Source organism: Periophthalmus magnuspinnatus, chromosome 8 (assembly GCF_009829125.3).
Source record: "Periophthalmus magnuspinnatus isolate fPerMag1 chromosome 8, fPerMag1.2.pri, whole genome shotgun sequence".
Lineage (NCBI taxonomy): Eukaryota > Metazoa > Chordata > Actinopteri > Gobiiformes > Gobiidae > Periophthalmus > Periophthalmus magnuspinnatus.
In genome coordinates, this window is record NC_047133.1 from 5,522,290 (window position 1) to 5,548,280 (window position 25,991).

The 25,991-nt window shown below is 39.8% G+C and overlaps 1 protein-coding gene across 1 annotated transcript; it reads right to left on the bottom strand.

Moving 5' to 3' along the window:
* Positions 1-13,796: 13,796 nt before the first annotated feature.
* On the bottom strand, positions 13,797-18,705 carry LOC117374672 (uncharacterized). The gene is made up of 2 exons (XM_033970856.2): positions 18,235-18,705; positions 13,797-15,448 (listed from the first exon to the last, which is right to left on the bottom strand). Exons 1-2 carry the CDS (start codon positions 18,703-18,705, stop codon positions 15,296-15,298), a joined length of 624 nt encoding a protein of 207 aa, XP_033826747.1. The 3' UTR covers positions 13,797-15,295.
* Between the last annotated feature and the right edge of the window lie 7,286 nt (positions 18,706-25,991).

Here is a 25,991-nt window from a genome sequence, read left to right on the forward strand (position 1 = left end):
TTAACGGCTCCGTGATTGGTTCTTTTAACAAAACGGGGGCGTGGTTACAAACACTCTGCTGTGATTGGACGCGCCTGCTGTCAGTCAGTCAACAGGTTACCCAATCACAACACGGGGTCCTTTCCGCCGATGCAAACTAGCCTCACCCTGAGCAAAACGGGGATCGTAGTGAGTCAATCGAACGTGGCAGAGGGCGGTATTGATTGACAGCGGTCTAAGCCAATCCGAAATGAGAACGCTGACACAAGGCTACGCGGACAGCCAATCAGGTGTGAGAATTAATCCGAGGACACACTCAAGGGCGGTTGGGGTGTAGCAGCGCATATACTAACCGGCTACAAACAAAACACGGATCGTATGTTTTAAAACGCTTTCCACGTGTAGCACATCAAAATAGCAACATCACACGACGAGATATAACCAAAATCGATCGTTATCCACCGCTGGCACCGAAGAGTTATGGGTTTAAATTGAGAAAACGACGGATAAACGTGTGAATGTTGCGGCGTTTTGCGTTGTTCGGGGGTTACGTCGCAGTCCAGTCATGAAGATGGCGCCCTTCCACTACGAAATCCACTCCTGGTTTCCCCTGGCTCAGCTTTGCAGTGTCTTGTTGCTTTATAAGGAAGGTATTATGACTTTTAAATCATTTTACAACATTTACTCTATGGAAATTAGCTGGGAAAGTCAATGGAGACACAGAGAATAATGAAACTCAAGTGATTAAACCCAAATAAGATGTTTTGCTCTAATATCCAGCAAATTATACATGAAAACTCAATTGCAAAATAACTGACCAATTACATAAATTGTACTTTGCCAGTTTGGACTGAATAGAAATGGGTTAAATAGGCTATATATGAATAAATGGTGTAATTTTGAGAAACCTGCTTTACCTTCTGCATATATATTTGCTTGCATTTTAGTTTAGTGGAGTAGTAGGCCTGCACCAGTCAGTTTGTAAACAATGGGTCCTGGGAAGTTTCTGTGTGCAGAAGGTCGTCAGGTGACACAGGACGGTTTAATGAATGGAGGCGAAGGGGGGGGTCAGTGGTCAGAGTGAGTTTGCGTCACAATAAAGTGTAGGTCACAGACGGAGCAGCTTCTGTAAAACACCGGAATACACACGACACAGGTGAATTAGGCGAGTGTGGAGAAGTTAGATTGTATAATGCTACCACAAATGTAACCCTTATTTGCAGTCTGTTTGCATAGATGATGTAGGCTACTGCATAACCATTAGGGCTTAATTATGATTACTATTTCGATACCACAAAGATAATAAAAAAACAAAACAACAAAACTGATCTTTCTTTCGACAATACATAGACATTTTCCACATTAAATCATAGTCACTCCCACGTGACCTTATATCTGTGTAATCCCTCACTGTCCAGGTAAGTTCCATAGTGGTCCATGGACATATACAAGTCTATGTTTCTTATTCTTGTTCTGATCATTCTGAAGCTGTTCATGAAAGGTTTATTTCTGTCCTGAATATGACCTTTTTCTTATCAATACATCCTCAAATGTGTGTCTAGTTTCAGTACTAGTTTTAGTGTCTATTAATGTCTGATTTGTTGATACTTCTGACAACAATACAATTCATAAAGCAACAGTATGCAATTTATTAACCAATTTTAAAGTATTTACACACCAATATGATGTGTATGATGGCTTGGCTCCTGGGTGTTTGAAGGACTTTACGAGTTATTGCGCTGCAAAGAGTGGCCTCTCTACATGACTGTGTAATGTCTTTCCGTCACTCCACCTTTGGACAATCTGCTTTTTTAGTGAAGGTCACGTCAGAGTGGAACACGCTGTCTGACTTGATAAAGTCATGCGTCACAATCAAGGTTCAGGTCCTAAATCAGGTTTTTAAAATTTAACTAAAAAAGCAGTTAAAGAGCACCAAAAACTGTAACCATTAATGTCTTTAGGTTCTGCCTCCAGTGGCTCTGGCTCTGTATGAATGTGTGTCTCTGTGTGTGGAAGGGTGTGGCATTTTTTATGCATGTATACTTTTTGGGTTTCAGCCCATTGTCACTTGTTTGTGTTGTGTCAAATGTTTGTGTTTCTCTTTTACCTGCCACGTGTAGATGTAAAATTAGCTCAATTCTGGTACAATGCATCAAATATCGACCGACATTTATGTTCTAATTGTACATGGTCCCTTTAAAAATAAATAAATAAATGAAGTCAAAATGTATTTATTTATTCATTCATTCATTCAAATTGAGTAATTGTGTAATCTTTATTGTTGAAGTGTTTTTGTCATTGACCCTAACCAGCAGTAGACCTATAGTCGTGGCGGCAAAAAGAGTTATAATAGTGGCCCAGTGAATAATATTCTCTGTGTTGAAGTGAATAAAGTAGACATGTTTAAATAATTGATCTGAGCTGTACATTAGACTCACAACAGCTCCTATAAATTATCCAGAGCTCCTGTCTGCAGAGGGCAGCAGTGGGAATACAGTGATGACGTCTCTTTCAACCATAGACTGTGTGTATAGAATATCCTCTTCAGTCTGTGCTTTCAACACTGTTTTTTATTTATTATTTCTTATCATACATTTTACATATGCGCATTTACTTGTCATTCTAAGTTATTTAATGTAGGAATTAGGCTGGTAAACCCTTTTTTCAGTATCATTATTAACACATGAGCTTTTTGTGGTTGTGTTTATGAGAAACATGTGTATTTACTCTGAGCGGGCTTGAATCTCCACAATCCTGACTCTTATTTGTCCTGCAGCAGGGCCTCCTCCTGCTTGTTTCCATGGAAATGTTGTTCCCTTGGCTATAATTGTCAATAGTATGGGATAAAACGTATCTATCAGCATGGAGAATGTTCTGAAGTATGGTTTTAATGTTCTGCTTCTATGTAATCAGATGACGTGCTACATGGAGAAAGTTACATACTGTACTGTACATTATAATACTATGCAACTCATACATCAGACATATACATTTCATAAATATACATCACAAAGTATCATAGTTTAGCTACAATATAGTTTTGCTGAATTTTCGATCGCTGGTTTTGTACAAATTTGTCAGAACATGAAACTAAATACAATTTTATAATGAATTCGCACCTTTCCCCATCTTTCTCTGCCCTTGCATTTGCAGTTGCAGGTGTCTCCAGCAGGTGCAGGTTGACGTGTCTTTTCTTCTGGGACTTTCTCGTGTCCATCTCGTCTCTGCTGTGACATGAACACAAACTGCCTGGTGCCAGGGGCATTTAGAGGACAAGACTGACAAGAGCTTCTCACATCCTCTAATCTACCACACAGTACTTGTTAATATGTATTATTCCATAGAGAGGGATTAGTAGTGCTTGTAGTTGTAGTATTTAATGCAGTAGTAGCAGACGAAGTAGCAACAACAGCTTTAGTAGAGGAAAGATAAGAGAAGGAGAACGTCACTGTTGTAACACAAGTATCAGAACAGCAGAAAAATAAATATATGCAGCCAAACTGAAAATTAAGATAAGCAAAAAAGGTCACATATTGTGGCTTTAAATAGCTATTTAAACCTTTTTGCCCAAAATATAGATGCTTTTATTGCACTGAGAGTCATATGAAAATCATGCATGATTACTGTGAGCGAGCTTGCATCTCCATAGACCTGATGTTCCATGGAATGGCATAAAACTTATCTGTTTTAAAACTTCTGTTTTAATTTTCTTTTTCCATGTAATCATGTAGGTGGCTTTCACCTCCAGAAAGTGACATACTATCACTTTAAATTAGACTTCACCATTTGACAAGAAAAATAAAATACAGTTTATTAAAATTAAGAGGAATTAGTAGGAGAAGAAATAAGGAGTAGTTGCAGCAGTAGTAGTAGTAGTAGTAGTAAAACTTGCATTTAGACACATATTTTTTATTTTTACACGTTGCTGTACTTTCTTGTTATAGTCGAGTCATTGTGTGTCTTATATAACTTTAACATTCAAACTCACTGATCCTGTTGTTCTGGTTTATTTCACTCTGTCACATGTGCCTCACGTTTACAGCAGTGTGGCTCTGGCTTTGAGTTACATTTTGTTATTTGTTATTGTTTCCAATCAAAAACATTAAACTGTATTTTGTTTCTTTCACAAATGTTCGAGTAATCACATAGAGTCCCCACTGCATGATGTCATCAGGTGGTCCTCCAGTGCGTCTCCTCCATGGTTTTAAACTCCATTCACCTTCACTTAATTGTTCTTAAATTTCTTCCATAAGCAGCAAACCAACTTGAGTGTGCAGAGCCTGATTAAAACTGTTTGACTCTACAGGACACCAGCATAAATATTACTCCATAAATATTACATTACATAAATATTAAACATTGCACAAGTTTTTGACACAAAAATCTCCAATGCCAAAGGGTCCACATGTGTTTTAATCGGTTCTTTTCAATGTGATGATGTGATGCTCCCAGACGAGGAGCAGACGAGCAGTTCTACATAATGATTACATGACATAAAAACAATCTCCAAAAAGTAAATTCACAAATGTTGAACTTGATCGTTTCCATTAGCACTTAGAACTCACTCTACTACAACAAAAATACAAGTTTTTAACAATATTCACGTTTGCTGTCCCCGTCTGTATTAAATATAATCGGCCAATGAAACGTTACGATGTCAATTATCACATAAACATGAGCAGCACAAAAACATTCAAACATAAACCAAAAACAAAGTGCTTTTCCAGATAAGTTTTCTCACCTTCATCCCAAAACAGTATATATTAAATAAAGGTGCACTATGTACTTTTCTGGTGGGGGTCCACTGCCTGCAAGTTCCACTGCATGGAATAAAATAAATAAATACTTTATTTATTTTAAAAAAAAGTTTGTATTTATTTATTTATTTTACAAATGATTTATTTATTTAAAAATATTTATTTATTCATACAAAAATATTTTTTTATTTATTTCAATTAATTTATTATTATTTCTATTTATTTATTTATTTATTTATTTATTATTTATAGCACAGGTACACCTAAAGCACATTTCACAATCTGTTCCTATACAAGCTCGAAAAAGAGTTGGAAGAAGAAAACTATAAATCAATCAAAATATAAATCAAGATCATCTACAGATATTTTTATTGACAAAAAAATACCTCATCATTGATTTGACCTGTGACTTGACCTCGTGGCATCACCCGCTCGTCTCCATGGAGATACATCGAGAGGCAAATTAGTCAAATTAATAACATTTCCACGGAGACGAGCAGGTGGCAGACGCTCCAGTAAAAAGTTATATAGTGCATCTTTAAATAGATTTATATTACGACCTGCAGAACCTCACAGAACATTCCCCAAGACTCAATTTCCACAAAACGAGATGAGACACAAGATTGAGTCTAAGAGAATGAGACAAATTGTTGTACCGTCTCACCATTTTTATTTACTTTATTTAATAGTTTTCCTGTTATCATAGTACAGTATTCAAAACTTTCTGCTCCCCCTGAACTCATTTAAATCTCTGCTTAACTTGTGTTGTTTTTAGATGTTTTACTTCATGAATTCTTATGTTTAACTCTGTCTGATGAGGTTTGTAACGTAAAACAAAGACTACCTGACAAAAGGAAGCGTCCGCAGCAGCAGAAGCACCAGGATCAGGGGTGGTCCTTCTGTTTGAGACCCAGGTTTAGGGCTCTGGAGGTGGGACGGCTGCTCCACGGCTGCTCCTTTTACCCTTCATCATTCCTTTTGTGCACATTCTCAGATCATTTCCAGATTTACAATAAGACCAAAACAACGTCAACATCAACAACCCGCTGCTAATCATCAGTTCACAATGTACAGATAAATTATGACACTTATTTCAATATATTTCATTAATAACTTATGTTTCTGTTGTTTGTTTGAAGGAGTGAAGGCAGAGCGGACCCAGATGGCATAGAAAAGTCACACAGAAGTTGCAGTTTTCAGATATTTCCGGTTGTTTTCCTTTAGTTCTACTTCAGTTTGGTGCTGTTTTGTTCATATCAACACATTTTTCCAGACTATTCGGTCGTTGCCCATTCCATAAATAACTGCAAAATTGCCTTTTTACAGCTTTTATACTTGTTTTCCCTTCTCATTTCCCCTCTTGAAGCTGTATTTCGAGTAATTCGTTCACGTTTGATTCATTTATTCCTCTAAATTCAAGACGTATTGCTCCGATCAACCATCATTTTCACTTCCACCGATGTTCTGGACCGACTTCATTCTCCAGTTTTGATAAATGTTTTTTTCACGTAGGATTTGGAAGCGTGACGTAGCCAATTTGACACGATTGTTAAAAAAAAATCTGCTGCTCGCTCGTGTGCTCAACGAGGTGCTGACTCTTTGTTGTGATGTCGTTTTCCAGCGACGTCAGCTCCCATTGGGCACCGCAACTTTCCAACCCGGAATCGTTTCATTTATTACATTGTTTTAGATCAATATTGCGATTTAAAATGTTCAAATTCTAACGCAATGATCCACGAAAGTCATAGATTATAACTTTACAGCAGACGCAAGCACAATATGTCGTCTTTACGTTCCTAAATCACGCCGCAGTCCATTTGGTCGATTATCCAAACATCATTTCAGTCAAAATTTTCCAGCTTTCAAGTCTATTTGTTCTAATCATTGATCCCATTTTTGTAAATTGTCCTCACAGTATATCATGTTTGGGCAGGTTTAGCTCCTCTTCTGGCACCTTCAGATCTCCAAGATACCAAAAAATCCACAAAACTAAGCTGAGGAAAATTAGCAGAGGTCCGGAAAACACGAAGAAATCCCAAAAACTTAACGGTGCAAATATTCCGATGAGCAACAACAGGAGGCCTACGACGTCCAAGATGATCGCCAAAGATAGAAACAGCGACGTGCACTTGTTACGCTCCATTTTGAGCCGGAGTTTGACCGTGATTCTCGCTGTGATCTAGTTCACAGCCCGTCAGAGAGTGTTTTGCATCGTGACAATGGATTTTTCTTAAGTCAGTGCACGCCTTTCAGTTCCATCATTGCGAAAAGGTGTAGTGGTTAAACTGGTACCGGCTTCATTCCACAGGGAGGCGGACTGGTTGGGCCTCTTAGCGCGTTAGCATGACGTAGCATCTTAGAATCAACACTCAAGAACATTTAAGACGACGTGTGTGATTAGTGTGGAGACAAAATTAAACCTTTATAATAAGAGAAAGAGGGTAAAATAAAAAAAAATATATGCACTACTAGTCTAAAATTAGGACACTTTTCCATGTCTACTCTGTTTATTTGCAGTGTGGATTCTCATTAAAAGCATAAAAACTCTGAATGAACGCATATGCACTGTAGTAAACAAAAATAAATTCAAAACAACTTTCAGATTTTTTAAAATATGCACCCACAGCTTTGGACTCTTGGTGTTCCTTGGTCCTGACACGGCACAGCTGTGAAGTGAAAAACATTTCAGAAAACTTCATCCAAAAAGTCACTGAGAGAAGGCCAAGGGTTTGCTTATATATATTGGATTTGAATTTTAAAAAGTTGAGTTATTTCACTGTTTCTCGTTGCTACATAATCTTGTGTAAATCTTGTATAAATTGTAGAAAGTAGTAAATGTAAAGAAAAAACCCCAAAACAAAACCTGGACTAATACTAGTCTAATCCTGGACTAAACTTGTCAAAAGTATTTGTGTTAAGAGTAATTGTAAAGTGAAGGTTTTAAAGTAATGTTCTCCTCGTGCCACTGGGTGGTGCTGTTGTGTTGTTTACAGGTGTGTACAGTGGTGTATGTGTCTAACACCTGTGTGTTTCCAGAGGGAAGTCAACCTTTTTAACAATAACAAAAGCTTCATGTTGACAGTATCAGATGATTTGAACATTTGTGTTTCTTCCACAGCTCCTCCAGATATGATCAGATTTTTCACATTTTTGTGTCTATCCTTTGAAAATACAGATTTTGTGCACTGTGTCTGTGTAATCCCTCATATTTAGACTGGTGATGTCTGAGGCCCTCATTACTGTTCAAGGTAGGATTGTACTTCCTAACAAAAATTGCCTCTTTAAGTCCCCCCTCAAACTCTTTTTCTCTGGCTCAGATCTGAACCTCACAGTCTTCAGAGGAGAGTTCAGTGGCCACTGCTTTGAGCAACAGATCTGAGCCAGAGAAAAGAAAAGGTTTAAGAGCAGAGTTAAAGAGGCAATTTTTGTGAGGAAGTACAATCCTTCCTTGAACAGGAATGGGGCCTTAGACATCACCTGTCCCCCATATATCACTCCATCCTCAGACCCAGAGCAAACAAAGGAAACAAAGAGAACACTAGAGTGAGCCAGGATGACAATAGGTGTAAAAACACCCATTAAGAGTTGAATGAATATGGTAAGAATGACTCAGGCACAGTGCACACTGTAGCTCAATAGACCTCGCGTACGAACAGAAACTGTAAACAAAATCAGTTTCAGTGTCGTTAGCTCCGCCCTTCAGACAGATATAACACAGTGTCCAGCAGTGATCTGACCACAACTGAAGAAACGGTTTGGACGAGCAGCAAAACATCCTCACTCCTACAACTTTTTGTCCAGTTGACAGATTTTACTTTTGGTTTTATTATGTAATGGTTTGATTAGCTTCACTGATGATGAATCAGATGTTACTTCCTGACGTTTACTCTTTCAGTTTGTCAGTTTTCCCAAATACCTTTTTACTTTTACTTGAGTAATTTCTTGGACCACTACTTTAAAGTAACATTACTCTTATTTGAGACAAATGTTTTTCTACTCCACCCACCTCTGATTAAGAGAACTATTTTACAGATAAAGTGTGTGATAAAACATGTCCATAACGTAAGTCTGTGATGTAAACAGGCCTGGTCTGTTCATCCATAGAGGAAGAGGAAACTATGTAAATGTCTTTTGTTCTCTCTCTTTATTTACCCTCCATTTACACTCCTTTCTTAGGCAATTTGCATATCAGCCTCAGAAAGGAGTGGAGGACGCAAAGCTTTTTTTAAATTGAATACTGTCTATAAGCATCTTGAAAACACTGGAGCCCATGTGAGACGTTTATTTGCAGACTTTTCCTCTGCTTTTAACAAAATGCAGCCCCATGTCCTGGCTGCAGATTTTAATTTACCAGATCAGCTTCTTTTATTGATTTTAAACTTTCTCACTGACAGGGTCCAGCGTGTCCTTGTAACTGGACAAATGTCTCCTCCCTCCATCTCTAACACTGGATCTCCTCAGGGTTGTGTACTGTCGCCTCTCCTTTTTATTCTGTACACGGACAGCTGCAGATCCTCAGAGGAAAACAGATTCCTCATTAAATTTCCGGATGACACGGTCCTGGTGTCGCTACTTGCAGGATCTGAGATAAATCATGGCCCGGCGCTGGGGCAGTTTGTCCAGGGGTGTGAGGACAACTACCTGGATTTGAACGTTGCCAAAACGAAGGATATGTTTATTGATTTTAGACGTGCACCTTCTCATAGTGTTAGTATTATACATGGAGATGTTGTCGAAATTGTCGATAATTACAAGTATTTAGGCACCGTGATAGACAACAAATTGAGGTTTGATCTAAACACTGAGAGTATTGTTAAACGAGGGCAGCAAAGAATGTATCTGCTGAGAAAACTGAACTCTTTTAATGTAAACAGAAATATTCTCAACAACTTTTATTGTTCTTTTATCGAGAGTCTGCTCACTTTTTCTTTCATTTGCTGGTTTCAGTCCCTGTCCTTGAAGGATTAGAGCAAACTGCAGAACATACAGGGGTTAAGCAGAGGGAGCTGCATTCTCTGTGGGAGGAGCGGGTGCTGAGCAAAGCAAAGTGTCTCCTGGCTCAGCCGCTCCATCCTCTGACTTTATCATGATGCCTTCAGGGCGTCGGCTTTATGCTCCGATACGAAAAACAAATCGTTTTTCAAATTCTTTTGTGCCCTCAGCTATTAAACTGCTAAATTCTAAGGGTAGTGTTTCTTGAAGTTTTGTATTATGTATATTCTTATATTGTGCTTTGAGTTCCACTCGTGGATTGTAATGGACTGACACACTGTGTGTGTGTGTGTGTGTGTGGGTGTGGGGGTGGGGGTGTGTGGGGGTGTGTGTGTATGTGTGTGCGTGCGTGTTTGTGTGTATGTTAGAGTGAGAACTGCTCTGACAATGCTGCAAATGAATTGTCCTCTGGATCAATAAAGTTTTCTGAATCTGAATCTGAATTTAATTACCTGTGTAAAGTGGAACAGACTCTGCAAAGACAAAAACTGCAACGGCACTGGGACTAACCCAGAACTAAACCTGGACTAGACCTGGACTAGAACAGGACTAGAACAGGACTACACCTGGACTAGAACAGGACTAGACCTGGACTAGACCAGGACTAGAACAGGACTAGACCTGGACTAGACCAGGACTAGAACAGGACTAGACCTGGACTAGAACAGGACTAGACCTGGACTAGAACAGGACTAGACCTGGACTAGAACAGGACTAGACCTGGACTAGAACAGGACTAGAACAGGACTAGACCAGGACTAGAACAGGACTAAACCAGGACTATAAAACCAGGTCTAATCAGGATTAATCTGGGGTTATATTAGGACAATAGTGAACACAGCAGACATAGAATTTCACAAACAAAGATCGGCCTAAAACAGGACAAAGTCTGGACCTCTGGGATAAACCAGAACAAAAGAAATAAAAATACAAAAATAAAATAAAATATATAGTATTATTCAGTCACAAAATTAAGAACTAAAAAATAATAATCATTAACATTATAGAGGCAATTTTCAAAATGTAAGAACTGTCATTTGAATTGAGTATAATGAATAAAAAGTAAACTTAAATGTGCTTTTAAATCTGTCTATACATGTCACATTAACTTGACTTTATTCATAAGTTTGATTAGATAAAGCTGTTCACATATTAGAGGAATGATCTCATGTGATTTAAAGTGAAATAAAGATCTTGCTGCTGTTTGATCATAGTGTCAATAATCATGAATAGTCATAAAATTGAAGAATTGCAACACTAAAACTTGATATTTTGACATCCATAACCAGAACTTCCCTCGGATCTAAGCCAGGGGTGTCCAAACTATGGCCCGGGGGCCAAATGTGGCCCTCAGACCAGTTTTTATTGGCCCTCAGGCCTCCTGCTGAACCAGCCCAACTGATTATAAGCAGCACTTTTAACAGCAAATTAAACTATTTCTACCACTATAATCTCAAACATCACATTGCAGTGTGATACAAACCTAAAATGAACGTGTTTCAGGCCTTAAACAGTGGCTCTGTCAAAGCTGTGTATAAAGCACCGCACTGTGTTGATCAATGGTCTGTGGCCTCAATAACAAACATTTGGACACCTCTGGTCTAAGCAAAACTAAACCAGGTCTGCTGATAAAAACTGCTGATATTATTTGTCTTATTAGAAGAAAGCAAAAGATTTCCTAAACCAGGTCTAACTCAGAGCTAGACCAGGATTAAATAAGAGTAAACAGGACTGATGTGAGTAAGTCAGGAGTAAACCAGTTAGATCCTGTGTTGAGCTTGGATAAATACAGTGAGATATCAGAGCGTGTTGTTAGTATAAATCATCATGGAAAACACTGGATTTTCTTAAAAGTGCTTTATGTAACTTCTCTGGTGGAACGTCCTCTAGCTGCTTCTCTCCATGAAAACATTACCTGAAATATATGTTACGCTGTATGGCATTAAACTGATCTTTTTCATTATCACTGTTACGGCCCAAGACTTTAAGTTCCTTTAATAGTTTGTATTTGTAGACTATGTTTCGTGTGAGTGTCCCTGAATTTGTCCACCCTTCCCCATCACCAAAGCCCTTGGATGTGACTGGAAGGCTGTTTTTCCAGTCTGGTCAATCCTGGTCTCTCTTGTGGACACGTCACTACAGGGTTAGTGACTTTGTTTTGTGAGACACTTCATCGTCAGTGCTGAGTCTGTTCGTTAAAATTTTGTTACTTTACTGTGGAATGTGTGTTTTAGTGAACTTTACCTTTTTTTGTTTTGCAAGGTACAGTTTGTTTCAATATTTTTAGACTCCTTTTGTTTAGTTTACCATCCCTGTACATTAAATTACTTCTTACTTTACCATTTTCCATCTTGCTTTCCTTTTGTTACTTCCCTGTCCCCACCAAAAATACCATAACTCCTTTTTGACTTCTATTGGACACGTTAAAAATGTGAACTTTGACTAAAATCTAATCCAAATGCATGTCAGGATTGTGCGTAACAGAAAAGGTACACAGTGCACCTTTAAATACATATTGTAATGGGCATAGAATAGCGTCTCCTGACTGTCTGAAACTCACATTAAACAGCTCCATCCTACATTTACATAAGGCGAGTCACAGTCACGCACCACTTTGACTGTTTGCTCTGTGCGTCTGGTTACACTGACTTCAGCTCACTCTTTGTTTTTGAAGATATGCAAAATGTATTTAGTATATTGTTCTGAAAACGCTGGTAAAACATAAATGTATTGCAAACATCCCAATAAGTGAATGAGGTCATATTTGTGTGTGATATTTAAACATTTTAAGGTTATATATTACACAAAAATGACACTTGTGAGATTTAAACCATGTTAAAATGCTGTTTCCTCGTCAAAAACTTACCTGGAGTTGTGTTTTGTTCCATTATTCCGAAGCTCAAAATGCTCTGTTCCACCTTGTGATGTCATGCAGTGGTAGTTTTCAAGTTAACCGCTCCTTTTACCTTTTGTTTAGTCGAAATTTGGCACGTGCGACTGAAAATAAACACAACTCCGGTACGTTTTAGACGAGGAGACAACATTATAACATCAGAAAACAGTGCAGATTTACACGTTTCTGTTGGATTGACGTAATATTCCTGGGATATTGAAACGAATTTTCATCAGTATCGCCCACTTCATTATAAACTCATGTTGTTATCTCCCCGTTTTTCAGTATTGTTTGGCGTTTGCCTGGTGAATATTTACACAGCACCGCGGCGTCTGTCAGACCAGTCAGACCAGAGACAGAAGCAAACACAGAGAGGTACAGTGTCCATCCTGTCATCTGTCAGCGAAATACGACATCAATCCAGTCTGCATCCCAGGGAAAAACGCCAGAATACAACGTACGATCAATAACATTTCAAGTTTCCCTTCAGCTTTTTTACACAAACATCAAAATCCATCTGTGATTAAATGTTTCTAAACACGATCGTGACTTCTAAACGTTTCAAAATGCACGTTAAAACCAAAACGATGGTAACTGAACTTAATTTTTACCCTAAACTTACCCATAAACTTTCCGATGGAGGTGTTATTGCTTTGCTTGGAATGTTCCACAGCATGGCATTAAGTGTATCTACCTCCGTGGAGATAGATAAGCCCAAATTACACGTAAGATCTGTGGATGAGAGACCCGCTCAGGGCAAAATGTGCATGTTTTTCGAGGTTTGCTTTGACGACAACAACAAAAAAATGCTAGAAATATTGGTTTAATGCCGTATTGTGGGACATTTCAGGCACAGAAATAGCATCTCCATGGAGACAAGCATTCGGATACGCTCCAGTATAAGTCTAACGTAGCTTATTCATTGCGTTTGACATGAAATGCAGAGTAAAGATCTCAATACTGGATACCTGCCCAAATGACGATCTAGTTTCGATATTAGTTTTCATATCTGTTTTTCGATACTTTTAACAACCTCAGGAGGAAGTAGGTATTTAAAAAGGTCTACACTCTATTTAGAACAGCTTTTTCAGACGGCAAAGTGAACCAAAGTACAGCGCCGTCACAGATCTACGCCGCCCTCTGGATCTGCCCCATAAAAAACAGTTCAATCGATCGTTACAATAATAATATTTAATTGTTTCATTTTATACAAAGTGCTTTAAATGGCCCGGCCCTTCAGAGATGAGCAGCAGATACAAACTCCACACTCTGCTCAGAACTACACAAGTACGAGTTTTTAAAGGCAGAAAATGTGTAAAAAATTACAGTACATTTTGTAGTAGTACACAGTAGTACACAGTAGTAGCTTTAGTAGTTGTTTTTGTTGCTGTAGTTGTACTTCACTGTAGTATAAACTGCAATAATGTATTATTATTTATAGTAACAATACCATTAGTAGTAGTAACAGTAGTAGTAGTGGTGGTGGTAGTAGTACTGGTAGTAGTATAGTCATAGCTCTAGTAGTGGTAAAGGGTATAATTATAGTTATTTGTAGTAGTATAAACTGCAATAATGTATTATTATTTGTAGTAACAATACCATTATTATTATTATTATTATTATTATTATTATTATTATTATTATTATTAGTAGTAGTAGTAGTAGTAGTAGTAGTAGTAGTAGTAGTAGCAGTAGTAGTAGTAGTGGTAGTTCTAGTAGTGGCAAAGGATACAGTCATGGTTCTTTATGGTAGTATAAAGTATAAACTGTAGTAATTTGTTATTCCTTGCAGTAACAGTAGTAGTAGTAGTAGTAGTAGTCCTAGTAACAGTGAATGTATAGTTATAATTATTTGTAGCAATATAAACTATAGTAATTTATTATTCTTTGTAGTAACAGTACCATTAGTAGTAGGTACCAGTAGTTGTAGTAGTAGTAGTGGTAGTGGGAGTTCTAGTAGTAGTAAAGGGTACAGTCATAGTTTTCTCTATTAGTACGAAACATAAACTGTAGTAATTTGTTATTTCTTGTAGTAACAGTAGGATTAGTAGTAGTAGTAGTAACAGTAGTAGTAGTAGTAGTAGTAGTAGTAGCAGTAGTAGTAGTAGTCATAGTAGCAGTGAAGGTATAGTTATAGTTATTTGTAGTAATATAAACTGGAGTAGTATACTGAGTTATGTAATTTATTATTCTTTGTAGTAACAGAACCATTACTTGTAGGTACCAGTAGAAGTAGTAGTAGTAGTAGTAATAGTAGTAGTAGCTTATATTCTAAACAGTATCTTGCTGGTTGATGGTTTCGTCCCTCTGACCTGCGTATCGTTCTGTTTTTGTGCTCTTGGGCCTGACATTTCTCCTGAGTTGCGTCTGGACACACGGGTGCATGGATGTCTACTGTAGAAACTTTAGCCTCATAAACTCATATAAAAAACATTCTTTACAGCAAAATTACAGTCGTCTTTTTCTTCTATCTACATATTGACATTTTGGATTGCGTAAAAAGGCGCAAACAAACTTCTTTACTTTTCCAAATCCGTGTTTACGTAAAGTGCAAATGTGCAGAGTCAGCCCTGCATTCATGTGGCCGTGGATAGTTTTTCAGTCCCGGCGAAGGCTCATGTTACGCGCCACTATTTACACAGCTTTGTGCAGCTTTGTACCGGTTTGTCTTGGCTCAAAATGTCTGAGCCGTATCCGCGCCGTCGTCCCCGGTGATGTCCTCCTTCGTGTCCTCGTGTTCCTCTGGTGCGCACGTGTTTTCTCCGCGCTCTTCTCCTTTTACGCACTCGCCGTCCTCCAGCGGCGCGTCCACGGTCTGTTCACGGCACTGGAGGTCAAATAAATAGTTTGGATTAAGTATTTTCATTTCACTTGGGTATTTTTTTAAGCACAATTGACACGTTTATTTGGACGAAAACAAAACCAAACTTAAGAACTTAACGTGGACTGACGCTGCACTCACACGTTTTTCCTTTTAGAATGATTGTTTGTTTTAATTTGTGTGATTTTAATGTCGTTTTTATTCTGTAAAGCACTTTGAATTACTTTGTGTATGAATTGTGGTATATAAATAAACTTTCCTTGCCTTTTGACCATAATTTTAGTCCAGTTTAAGCTCAAATGTAGATGTGGTTTGTCCTTGTTCTATAGTCCTGGTTTAGTCCATGTTTAGTCCATGTTTAGCACTGGTTTAGTCCATGTTTAGTCCTGGTTTAGGACTGGTTTAGTCCATGTTTAGTCCTGGTTTAGCCCTGGTTTAGCCCTGGCTTAGTCCTGGTTTAGCCCTGGTTTAGTCCTGGTTTAGTCCTGGTTTAGCCCTGGTTTAGCCCTGGCTTAGTCCTGGTTTAGTCCATGTTTAGTCCATGTTTAGTCCTGGTTTAGCCCTGGTTTACCCCTGATTTAGCCCTGGTTTAGTCCTGGTTTATTCCAAGTTTAGCACTGGTTTAGTCCTGGTTTAGCCCTGGTTTAGTCCTGGTTTAGCCCTGGTTTAGCCCTGGTTTAGCCCTGGTTTAGTCCTGGTTTAGTCCTGGCTTAGTCCTGGTTTAGTCCTGGTTTAGCCCTGGTTTAGTCCATGTTTAGCCCTGGCTTAGTCCTGGTTTAGTCCATGTTTAGTCCATGTTTAGTCCTGGTTTAGCCCTGGTTTACCCCTGATTTAGCCCTGGTTTAGTCCTGGTTTATTCCAAGTTTAGCACTGGTTTAGTCCTGGTTTAGCCCTGGTTTAGTCCTGGTTTAGCCCTGGTTTAGCCCTGGTTTAGCCCTGGTTTAGTCCTGGTTTAGGGACTGTACAGGGTCCAGGACTCACCAAGGCCAATACTCATTATAAACACCACTTAATCTCAAATGCAAATGATGAAAACAAGTCTTACTCAGGCCACTGTGGAACCTGCGTCCAGGATAATAGAAGATGATTTTTGTTGACCCTCATGCCTCTTCCTAAACTGACCCAACTGATCAGGAAGTGACTGGCTTCTTGACCACCAGTCCTGCCCACACTAACTATACCAGACGGGTATTTGGACATCAGATGTTACCCTCGTGGGTACCATCTGATGGCCACTAGATTACCAAATCATGAGTGTTATTGTACTGTTTTAGTGTCATATTACTGTCTTGTTTACATTCACAATACCAATAAGGTACAGCGCTATCAGATGCTACCCTCGTGGGTATCATCTGATAGCGACTACACTGTATTTATTCTGATATTTGTTGTTTATGTCCTGCACTTTAATAACTTGTAGTTTGCACTATGTATAGAAAATTTTGCACATTTGTACATTATCTTTTGTATTGCACTTTTCATATGTAAATTGTTTTTTAATGTTTGTGACAAAGGACTACAGATGGAAATTAGCATTTTGCTAAATCTGGTGCAGCCATCTTTTTAATGCATCTGCACACTGTCCTTCAAATAAAAATAAATAAAATAAATTAAAAAAAAAAGTACTTTTGACTACAAACTGAAGATATTCTACCTCTATAACCTGAATAACATCACACTGCATTGTGACACAGACCTAAAAATAATGTCTTATTAAATATACAATGTCTCTGTCAAACCTGGGTCAAATGCACCGTTTGACTCCCTGTATCGAGTCTCAGCTTCAAATATGTTGAAAAAGTGAAAAAAAGTTTGGACATCCCTGGAAAAAGCTCTAAATGTTGCCAATAAACCTGCACAAATGTCCCTGTTGAACCTTCTAACGCAGAGGTGTCAAACTCCAAAGGGCCAGATTTAACTGTAAGATAAATATTACTACGCTTTAATCTTGTTAATTAACCGTTTGTATATTTATTACTCATTCATGTTACAAGTATTGCATATGGATTTGCATAGACGTAAAAAAATGGCTGTTTAACTGTGTATCTCCCGATAAACTGACATTTTAAGACAATACATTATAATTTACTTTGTAGTGGCCACATAAAATGACATGGCGCGCCGAATTTGGCACACGGGCCTTGAGTTTGACACATGTGTTATAACGGGTTAAAATGAGTCGGAGTAATGGCAAAGACCAGGGACTAACATAAGACCAGGGATTAACGCAGGACGAGGGCTAAACCAGGACTAAACCTGGACTAAACCAGGACTAAACCAGGACTAAACCAGGGCTAAACCAGGGCTAAACCAGGGCTAAACCAGGACTAAACCAGGACTAAACCAGGGCTAAACCAGGACTAAACCAGGGCTAAACCAGGACTAAACCAGGGCTAAACCAGGGCTAAACCTGAACTAAACCAGGAATAAACCAGGACTAAACCAGGGCTAAACCCGGACTAAACCCGGACTAAACCAGGGCTAAACCAGGACTAAACCCGGACTAAACCAGGGCTAAACCAGGGCTAAGCCAGGGCTAAACCAGAACTAAACCAGGACTAAACCAGGGCTAAACCAGGACTAAACCAGGTCTAAACCAGGACTAAACCAGGGCTAAACCAGGACTAAACCAGGACTAAACCAGGGCTAAGCCAGGACTAAACCAGGACTAAACCAGGACTAATCTTACTCTTACTGAAGCAGGACCATCTTATCTAAGAATCTTGGGTGATAAATAGTCTATAAACGCTCTACAACTACACAAATCAGGACAAAGGTTGTTTTTACTGCACCTTAACATCCTCGCACTCCTCCTCTTCCTCGTCCCCGTCCTGCTCGTACCCTTTATTGACGTACGCCGTTGATTTGCCCCACGTGACTCTCCCCGGTTTGAGGTTCGGCGTGCCCGGGGGACTCGTCTCGTCCTCGGTCACGCTCTTACCCATCACCTCGGTCTTCAGTTTTTCGCTCAGGCGCTGAGAGATTTTACGCGCGAGCTCCACAAAGCTGCTCCTCTTCCTCACCGACGCCGTTAACGGGTCGTACGGTGGCGGGACGTTCCCCAAATACCACAATAACCATAATCCAATGCTGAAAAACAGAATGATTGACCCGGTGTAGATCAGGAAGTCTCCGTAGAAGCGTCCGTCGAGGCGTAAATTGGCGAATATTCCCAAAAAGAGTAAAATAATCCCGACGATGTCAAAAAGCACCGCGAGGAGGAAGAGGGGCATGCACGCGCCGATCACGCTCCTCACGTCCATGTCTCAGGCCGGACACAGTGTGGAGTGCGCGAGGGATGCTCTTCACCGGACACCTGGGAAACGCAGGCCACGCCCACCCCGCCAGGTGAACAAAAGAGCAGGAACAGAGGGAGGGAGAGAGGGAGGGGAACAGCGGGAGGGGATCAGCGGTAGGGGAAGCGCTTAAGGCTGTTTAGAGGAGTTCATGTGGAGAGGAGGGAGAGAGGGAAGAGCGGGAGAGAAAGAGGGAGAGAGAAGGAGAAGGAGGGAGAGAGAAGGGAAGACAAGGAGAGAAGGAGGGAGAGAGAAGGGAAGGCAGGAAGAGAGGACAGAGAGAGAAAGAGGGGGAGAGAGAAGGGGGAGAGAATGAGAGAAGGGAATAAAGAGAGAAAAAGGGAGAGAGAGAAGGGAATACAGAGAAAGAGAAGGGGGAGAGAAAGAAAGAGAAGGGAAGACAGGGAGAGAGAAAGGTGGAGAGCAAGACAAAGAGGGAGAGAGAAGGCAAGACAAGGGAGAGAAAGAGGGGGAGAGAGAGGGGGAGAGAAGGGAAGACAGGGAGAAAGGAGGGGTGAGAGAAAGAGAGGAGAAGGATGAAGACAGAGAGGGAGAGAGAAGGAAAGACAGGGAGAGAGAAAGGGGAGAGAAGGAGAGCGAGAGAGGAGGGAGAATGGGAGGGAGAAAGAGAAAGAAGAAGAGAGAAGGGAAGACAGAGAGAGGGAAAGAGAGAGAGATAAAGACAGAGTGAGAAAGGGGGAGGAAAAATGAGCAAGAGAGGGAGAAGGAGGGAGACAGATAAAGAGAAAGGGGGAGAGAGGAAGACAGAGAGAGAAGGAGAAGGAGGGAGACAGAGAGAAAAAGGGAGATAGGAAGACAGAGAGAGAGAAAGGGGGAGAGAAAGAGCAAGAGAGAAAGAAGGTGAAGGAGTGAGACGAAGAAAAAGGAAGAGAGGAAGACAGAGAGAGAAAGGGCGAGAGAAGGAGAGGGAGGGAAACAGAGAAAGAGGGAGAGATGGAGGAAGGCAGAGAGATCAAAAGGGGGAGAGAAAGAGAGAGCAAGAAGGAGAGGGAAGGAGACAGAAGGAAGAGAAAGAGAGAAAAGGAGAGAAGACAGGTGGTGTAGCCTGAGGGAGGATTTTTGTTGAAAGTATCAAAGAAGAACCAGCACAAAAGAATAAGTGGTTGTATTTCCTTCAAAGGCCATTTGTGCTTCTTCTGGGGGAAACGATCCTTTCAGAATCAGAGTTTTATCGACATTTTGAATGAACAAAACTGACGGCATAAGAACTCACTTCACTGTTTTGGTACAATAGTCACAAACACAAAGAGTTTTCATTAAATACAGATGTTTAACAGTAACCGGTCTCATAATGTGACAGGACAGTGTTCACGAGTCCAAAGGCAGAGGGAAAGAAACTGTTGGTGTGTGGGGAGGTTCTGGTCTGAATGGGCCATTGCCTCCAGCCTGAGGGGAGTGACTCAAATAATTAGTGTCAAGAGTGAGAAGGGTTAGCTGCTCATCCCCCAGTCTTGGAGAAGTACAGGTTCTGGAGAAGTACAGGTCCTGGAGAAGAAGTACAGGTCCTGAAGAAGAAGTACAGGTCCTGGAGAAGAAGTACAGGTCCTGGAGAGATCACTGGCAATAAGTTGTTATCACTTAAGTATAAATGGAATAGTCTATAGTGATTTACATGTTTACCACTTTTGTTGACCCCTTTATAGGCCTTTTCATCTTATTGTCCAACTTATTACATAAACCATAATACTGTTGGTGTTATGGTTTCCTTTTTGTCCTCAGGCCGTTTGCTTTTCTCTGGGATAAGACCATAACCCCCAAGTTTCTGCTCCTTTACTAATCCTTCAGTGCAGCACCCAGGGACCAGCTCCACATCTTGAGCTTGGTCAGGATTTAAACAATAAGATGGACAGAATATTGAAGGATTAATAATATTGTGAATGTTGTTTTCAAGATATGCACAGTTTGAATATTGAGTCAATTGTATTTGACAGAATATGGAGAAAACTATTATTTTCTCTGAGCTGCTTCCCAGTTTTATTTTATTTTATTTGTGTAGATTTATATCCTAAAGAGGTAAAATCATTGGTTAACTCTCGCTGTCACTCACTCAGAACATGCTACTAGATGCTGATCAGTTGATTTTTGCGGATAGAGCTGCATCGGATTTAATATAGAAATAGTGAATCACAAAACAATATGACCAAACGATCAGATTGTCGCAGGGATGAGATCAGTTTGTTTCCTTATCGCCCGTCCTTACTTCCTCGTCTCGGTTACATGACGAGTGTTACTTCTCCACAGTTCCCTCTGGCTTTATTTTTAGAAAACGCCACATATCTGTAATCCCGTAAACACAACACTGTTTTGGTTTTGACCCTAACCCTTTTTTCGTAGTGGAAAAATTTGGGGAAAACACATTTAAAGATGCAGTATGTAGCTTTACGTGTCACAGGCCCTTAACCTGCTTGTCTCCATGGAGATGACGTTGCTTTGTCTGCATTAAACTGGACACTTTATAACACTGTTCACCTTAATAAGTTGTTCTGATGCTGTTGTTGTATATATTTTCTACTTCTAAGTATTTTATTTTTAAGCACATCTTTTTTAACTTTATGCCTTTATTTGTATTTATTCAGAGTTTTATGTTGCACTTTATCACCAAAGTAAGTTCCTTAAAGTCTTTTGATTCTGATTCTGATTGTTTGTCTGAAATGCTCCATAGTACAGTATTAAACTTATTCCGTTCTTACTGTAACTGGGCTCACCTCTCCACAGATCTGCCCTGTAACATTCCCAGGCGGCACCATCTGCTTGTGTCTTTGGAGATAGATTTATTTAAAGCTATACTGTGGAATATTCCAGTCAAAAATTAACATCTCCTTGGAGGTGAACAGGCGGCTGATCCTACAAAAAAGTGACATAGATTTCAGATTTTAGGGAACATTTCGAGGACTTTTGACCATTAAAAGATGTGATATTTAGCTTTGAATTGTTAATTGCTGAGTCTAATTTATCATTTCTCCAAAACTTATGGATAAAACTCTTCTAGTGAGTAATGTTCAGGTGAAATACTGTATATGACCTCATGTATTTGAATGTAAATGATTTGCATGAGAGAAGGCTGAGTTCAGACTGGGGCAGAGGCAGAGGTGCATTTACATACTCAGAAATGCGTAAGGACTGGTTATTTGTTAATGAAATAAATGCATGAAATCCATCCATCCATCCATTTTCTTCCGCTTATCCGGGGCCGGGTCGCGGGGGCAGCAGTCTAAGCAGGGACTCCCAGACTTCCCTCACCCCGGACACGTCCTCCAGCTCCTCCGGTGGAATCCCAAGGCTGTTCCCAGGCCAGCCGAGAGACATAGTCCCTCCAGCGTGTCCTGGGTCTTCCCCGGGGCCTCCTCCCGGTGGGACATGCCCAGAACACCTCCCTAGGGAGGCGTCCAGGAGGCATCCTGAGCAGATGCCCGAGCCACCTCAACTGGTTCCTCTCAACGTGTAGGAGCAGCGGCTCTACTCCGAGCTCCTCCCGTGTGACTGAGCTCCTCACCCTATCCCTAAGGGTGCGCCCGGCCACTCTGTGGAGGAAACCCATTTCAGCCGATGTATCCGTGACCTTGTCCTTTCGGTCATTACCCAGAGCTCATGACCATAGGTGAGGGTAGGAACGTAGATTGACCGGTAAATCGAGAGCTTTGCCTTTGGGCTCAGCTCCTTCTTTACCACAACGGACCGATACAGCGACCGCATCACTGCAGACGCTGCTCCGCCTGTCAATCTCACGTTCCATCCTTCCCTCACTCGTGAACAAGACCCCGAGATACTTGAACTCCTCCACTTGGGGCAGAGACTCACCACCCACCCGGAGAGGGCAAACCGCCTTTTTCCGGTCGAGAACCGTGGCCTCGGATTTGGAGGAGCTGATTCTCATCCCAGCCACTTCACACTCGGCTGCAAACCGCCCCAGTGCCTGCTGCAGGTCCTGGCTCGAAGAAGCCATCAGGACAACATCATCTGCAAACAACAGAGATGAAATCCTGTGGTTCCCAAACCAGGCCCCCTCCGGCCCCTGGCTGCGCCTAGAAATTCTGTCCATAAATATAATTAACAGAACCGGTGACAAAGGGCAGCCCTGGCGGAGTCCAACATGCACCGGAAACAGGTCTGCCTTACTGCCAGCAATGAACCCAGCTCCTGCTCCGGTCATACAGGGACCGGACAGCCCTTAGCAAAGGACCCCGGACCCCATACTCCCCGAGCACCCCCCAGAGGACACCATGAGGGACACGGTCGAATGCCTTCTCCAGATCCACAAAACACATGTGGACTGGTTGGGCAAACTCCCAAGAACCCTCAAGGACCCGATGGAGAGTATAGAGCTGGTCCAGTGTCTTCTTGCATGAAATACGTTAAATAAATACAAAGTTGAAATACGTAAAAAGTTCAACGTGTTCTCCGTCAGGACGAAAAAACAGAAGTGGAATTAGCTTCAGAAAGTGGAACCGTTAAACCCCAAAGATGCGATAGTTGTCAGTCGAAAGTCCATTTTTTAGAACGTGAACGCAGCTGATTACACGGTATTTTATAAGAAATATCTTAATGCTGAACTGACAAATGTTGAACCAGATCATTTGTATAAGTCACTAGTGAAATCTGTGTTTATATTAATTTCCGTTACCCTCCGTCTAAATATTATTGATCTATAAACAGCTGTGATGACGTCTAAAACCAGCAGTTATTATAGATATATCATGACCTTTGACTCCAAACATATACTTTATTGTTTCTACAGGGTGTTGTGTCCTCTGCATTTGACCCAAGAAAGTAAAATACATGAAAGCAGTACATCATCAGTGGTTCAAGTGCGTGATCTACAAAGATGAGGCCAATGATTTAAAACATACAGTATTCTTCATCTTTTGTATCTTTTTTTAAGTAAGCTTCATTATTTGCGTGTTACTTTTATTGTTATATTGTATGCATTTATCAAAAACTTTGTCTTTTGCTATAGATCAGACCTGGACGACTGAGGGATTACACGGACAGACATTTAAATTAAAAAGAGTGGCTTAAACGGCTTCAAATGACATCACATAAGTAGAAATGGGTAACATCTCCAAAACCTGTGCTACAAATAAAAGTCAAATAAAAGTACGCAATGTTTCTCAAACTGTGGTAAACTGTGGTCCTACTGGTGGTTCTTGGATCGCTCTTCAGTCTGTGGGTTTTACATCCTTCTTTGCATAAATTCTAGAGCTACATTGGGGAAGATGTAGTTCACTTTTAGACCTGGTTTAGTCCTAGATTTGACCTGGAACAGTCCTGAAAAGACCCTGGCACTCAGAAAACCAAAGCTTTTCTTTCTGGTGGTACATGGAGTGAAAACTTTGAGAAGTATTTTCACAGTAATGCAGTGCAGTACTATGTTTTGTAATATCACTGAGTAAAGGTTACACCCAAAAGTGATGATTATGTTCAAATGGGGCTGGATCAGATCACTATTGATTACACGGCATTCATATTTATGTATTTAAAAGTTCACAAATGTTAAACCTGATCATTTATGTTGGTGACAATACATCTGTAAATTACAACAAAATCTTAAAAGTTCAAAGCATTAATTCATTTTATCTCACTGCCCCATCTCTGTTAAATATTGTATTGTATTGTAATATGTTCTGATTAAAGTACTTTGGCGTCTTGCAGGACAGAACAGATCTGACATAAGGCATAAAATCGTATGGAAATCCACTTCCTCCGACACTATTCAAATCGTGTCTCTTTACATAGTTCCATTTGCTCATGTGCATAGGCCTGTCACGACCACACATTTTTAAAGACGCTGGATCTTATTTTTTCTGTCTTAAAATCGTGAAAAACAGATTGATTTTAAATGTTTTTTGCAGTGGTCCAAAGTTCTGAAGTCATTCCTCACTGACCCTATGCATCCTGAGCCTCATAATTCTTCACCGTGATGAATTTATGACTGTTTTTATGACTGTTTTGCACAACTTTCATTAACAACTGCGGAATGTCTGCTGTCACTGTAATACTTTTTTTTTTTTTTTTTTTTTTTTTTTTTTTTTGGCACATACTTTTTTATTTTAATTTAAGCATGCATACTGTATATAGGGTAATAAGACAATAAGAAGATGCAGTGTTGTATATTTCCAGTCATATGTGGCCAGGACCCACTGTGTGTTCAATCCCACGCATGCATATGTGTCGAAAGGCATCCATTATAAAATCTATACTTTAAATTAAAATATGTAAGTGCACTAAAATGGAACAGCTTGGTATATCCATAATGGAAAAGTTGTAAGGAAAGAAGATTATGGAAACCTGACCAGTATGTTTATATGCAATGTATCCGACTTAAATTGCATACATGTCACATCATTAACTGTCATTTATACTTTTTCTGTCAGTATTATCAACCACATGCAAATTTCAAGATGTGCAATCTAAAACACGTTTTATAAACTGTACTAAAAATGTAAAGTATTTTCAATATGTAAGTATAGTACAGTAGTACAGTATATTATAACAATGACTCTAATGACTTCAAAAAATGGAAATAATTTCAATGACTGTGGGAAAATTGTGACCATTCAAAGCAAAATACTGGATATTCTGTGCATATTAGCGTTGGTTTGTGTGTCTTGCTTTTCCATAGTACTTATGTTTTTGTAAACCATTTATAACACCATAGATCAATATACCCAAGATGCCGCAAAAATACTATCTCCAAACACAGTCACCACTTCAAAGATGTTCTTATACTTACACTTATACTTATCTTCTTGAGCATATACTCCTTAACTAAATCTTTTTTTTTTTTTTTTGTCACCGTAATGCTAACGGCAACTAGCATGCTGACAATGCAGTTCCTGCTCATTTCAAAAGCTGCTTATACAATATGTCTGAACTTTGGTGAAACAGGGCCTTTAAAGAGAGTTAAAGAAAATATAGACAATAAATGTATGCCACTGACACAACAACCCTAAAGTAGAGTTTTATTTATTTTATTTTATTTTATTTTATTTGCAAAATTGTAAAAAACAACAACAACAACAAAAACCTTAAGTTGCAATTAATAAGTAGCAAAATTAAACACTTCAATTAGTATTTTGCATATAATCAGTGATAGAAGTTATTTATTCAACCTTCTACAGCCGTGGCTCTCAAACCTTTCGACTTTATATATAAATGGACAGCGCTAACCTGTTAGCCGCCGCTGCGTTCCAAACAGGAAGTGAGCATAGGTGTGCTTCTGGCTCCAATTCACT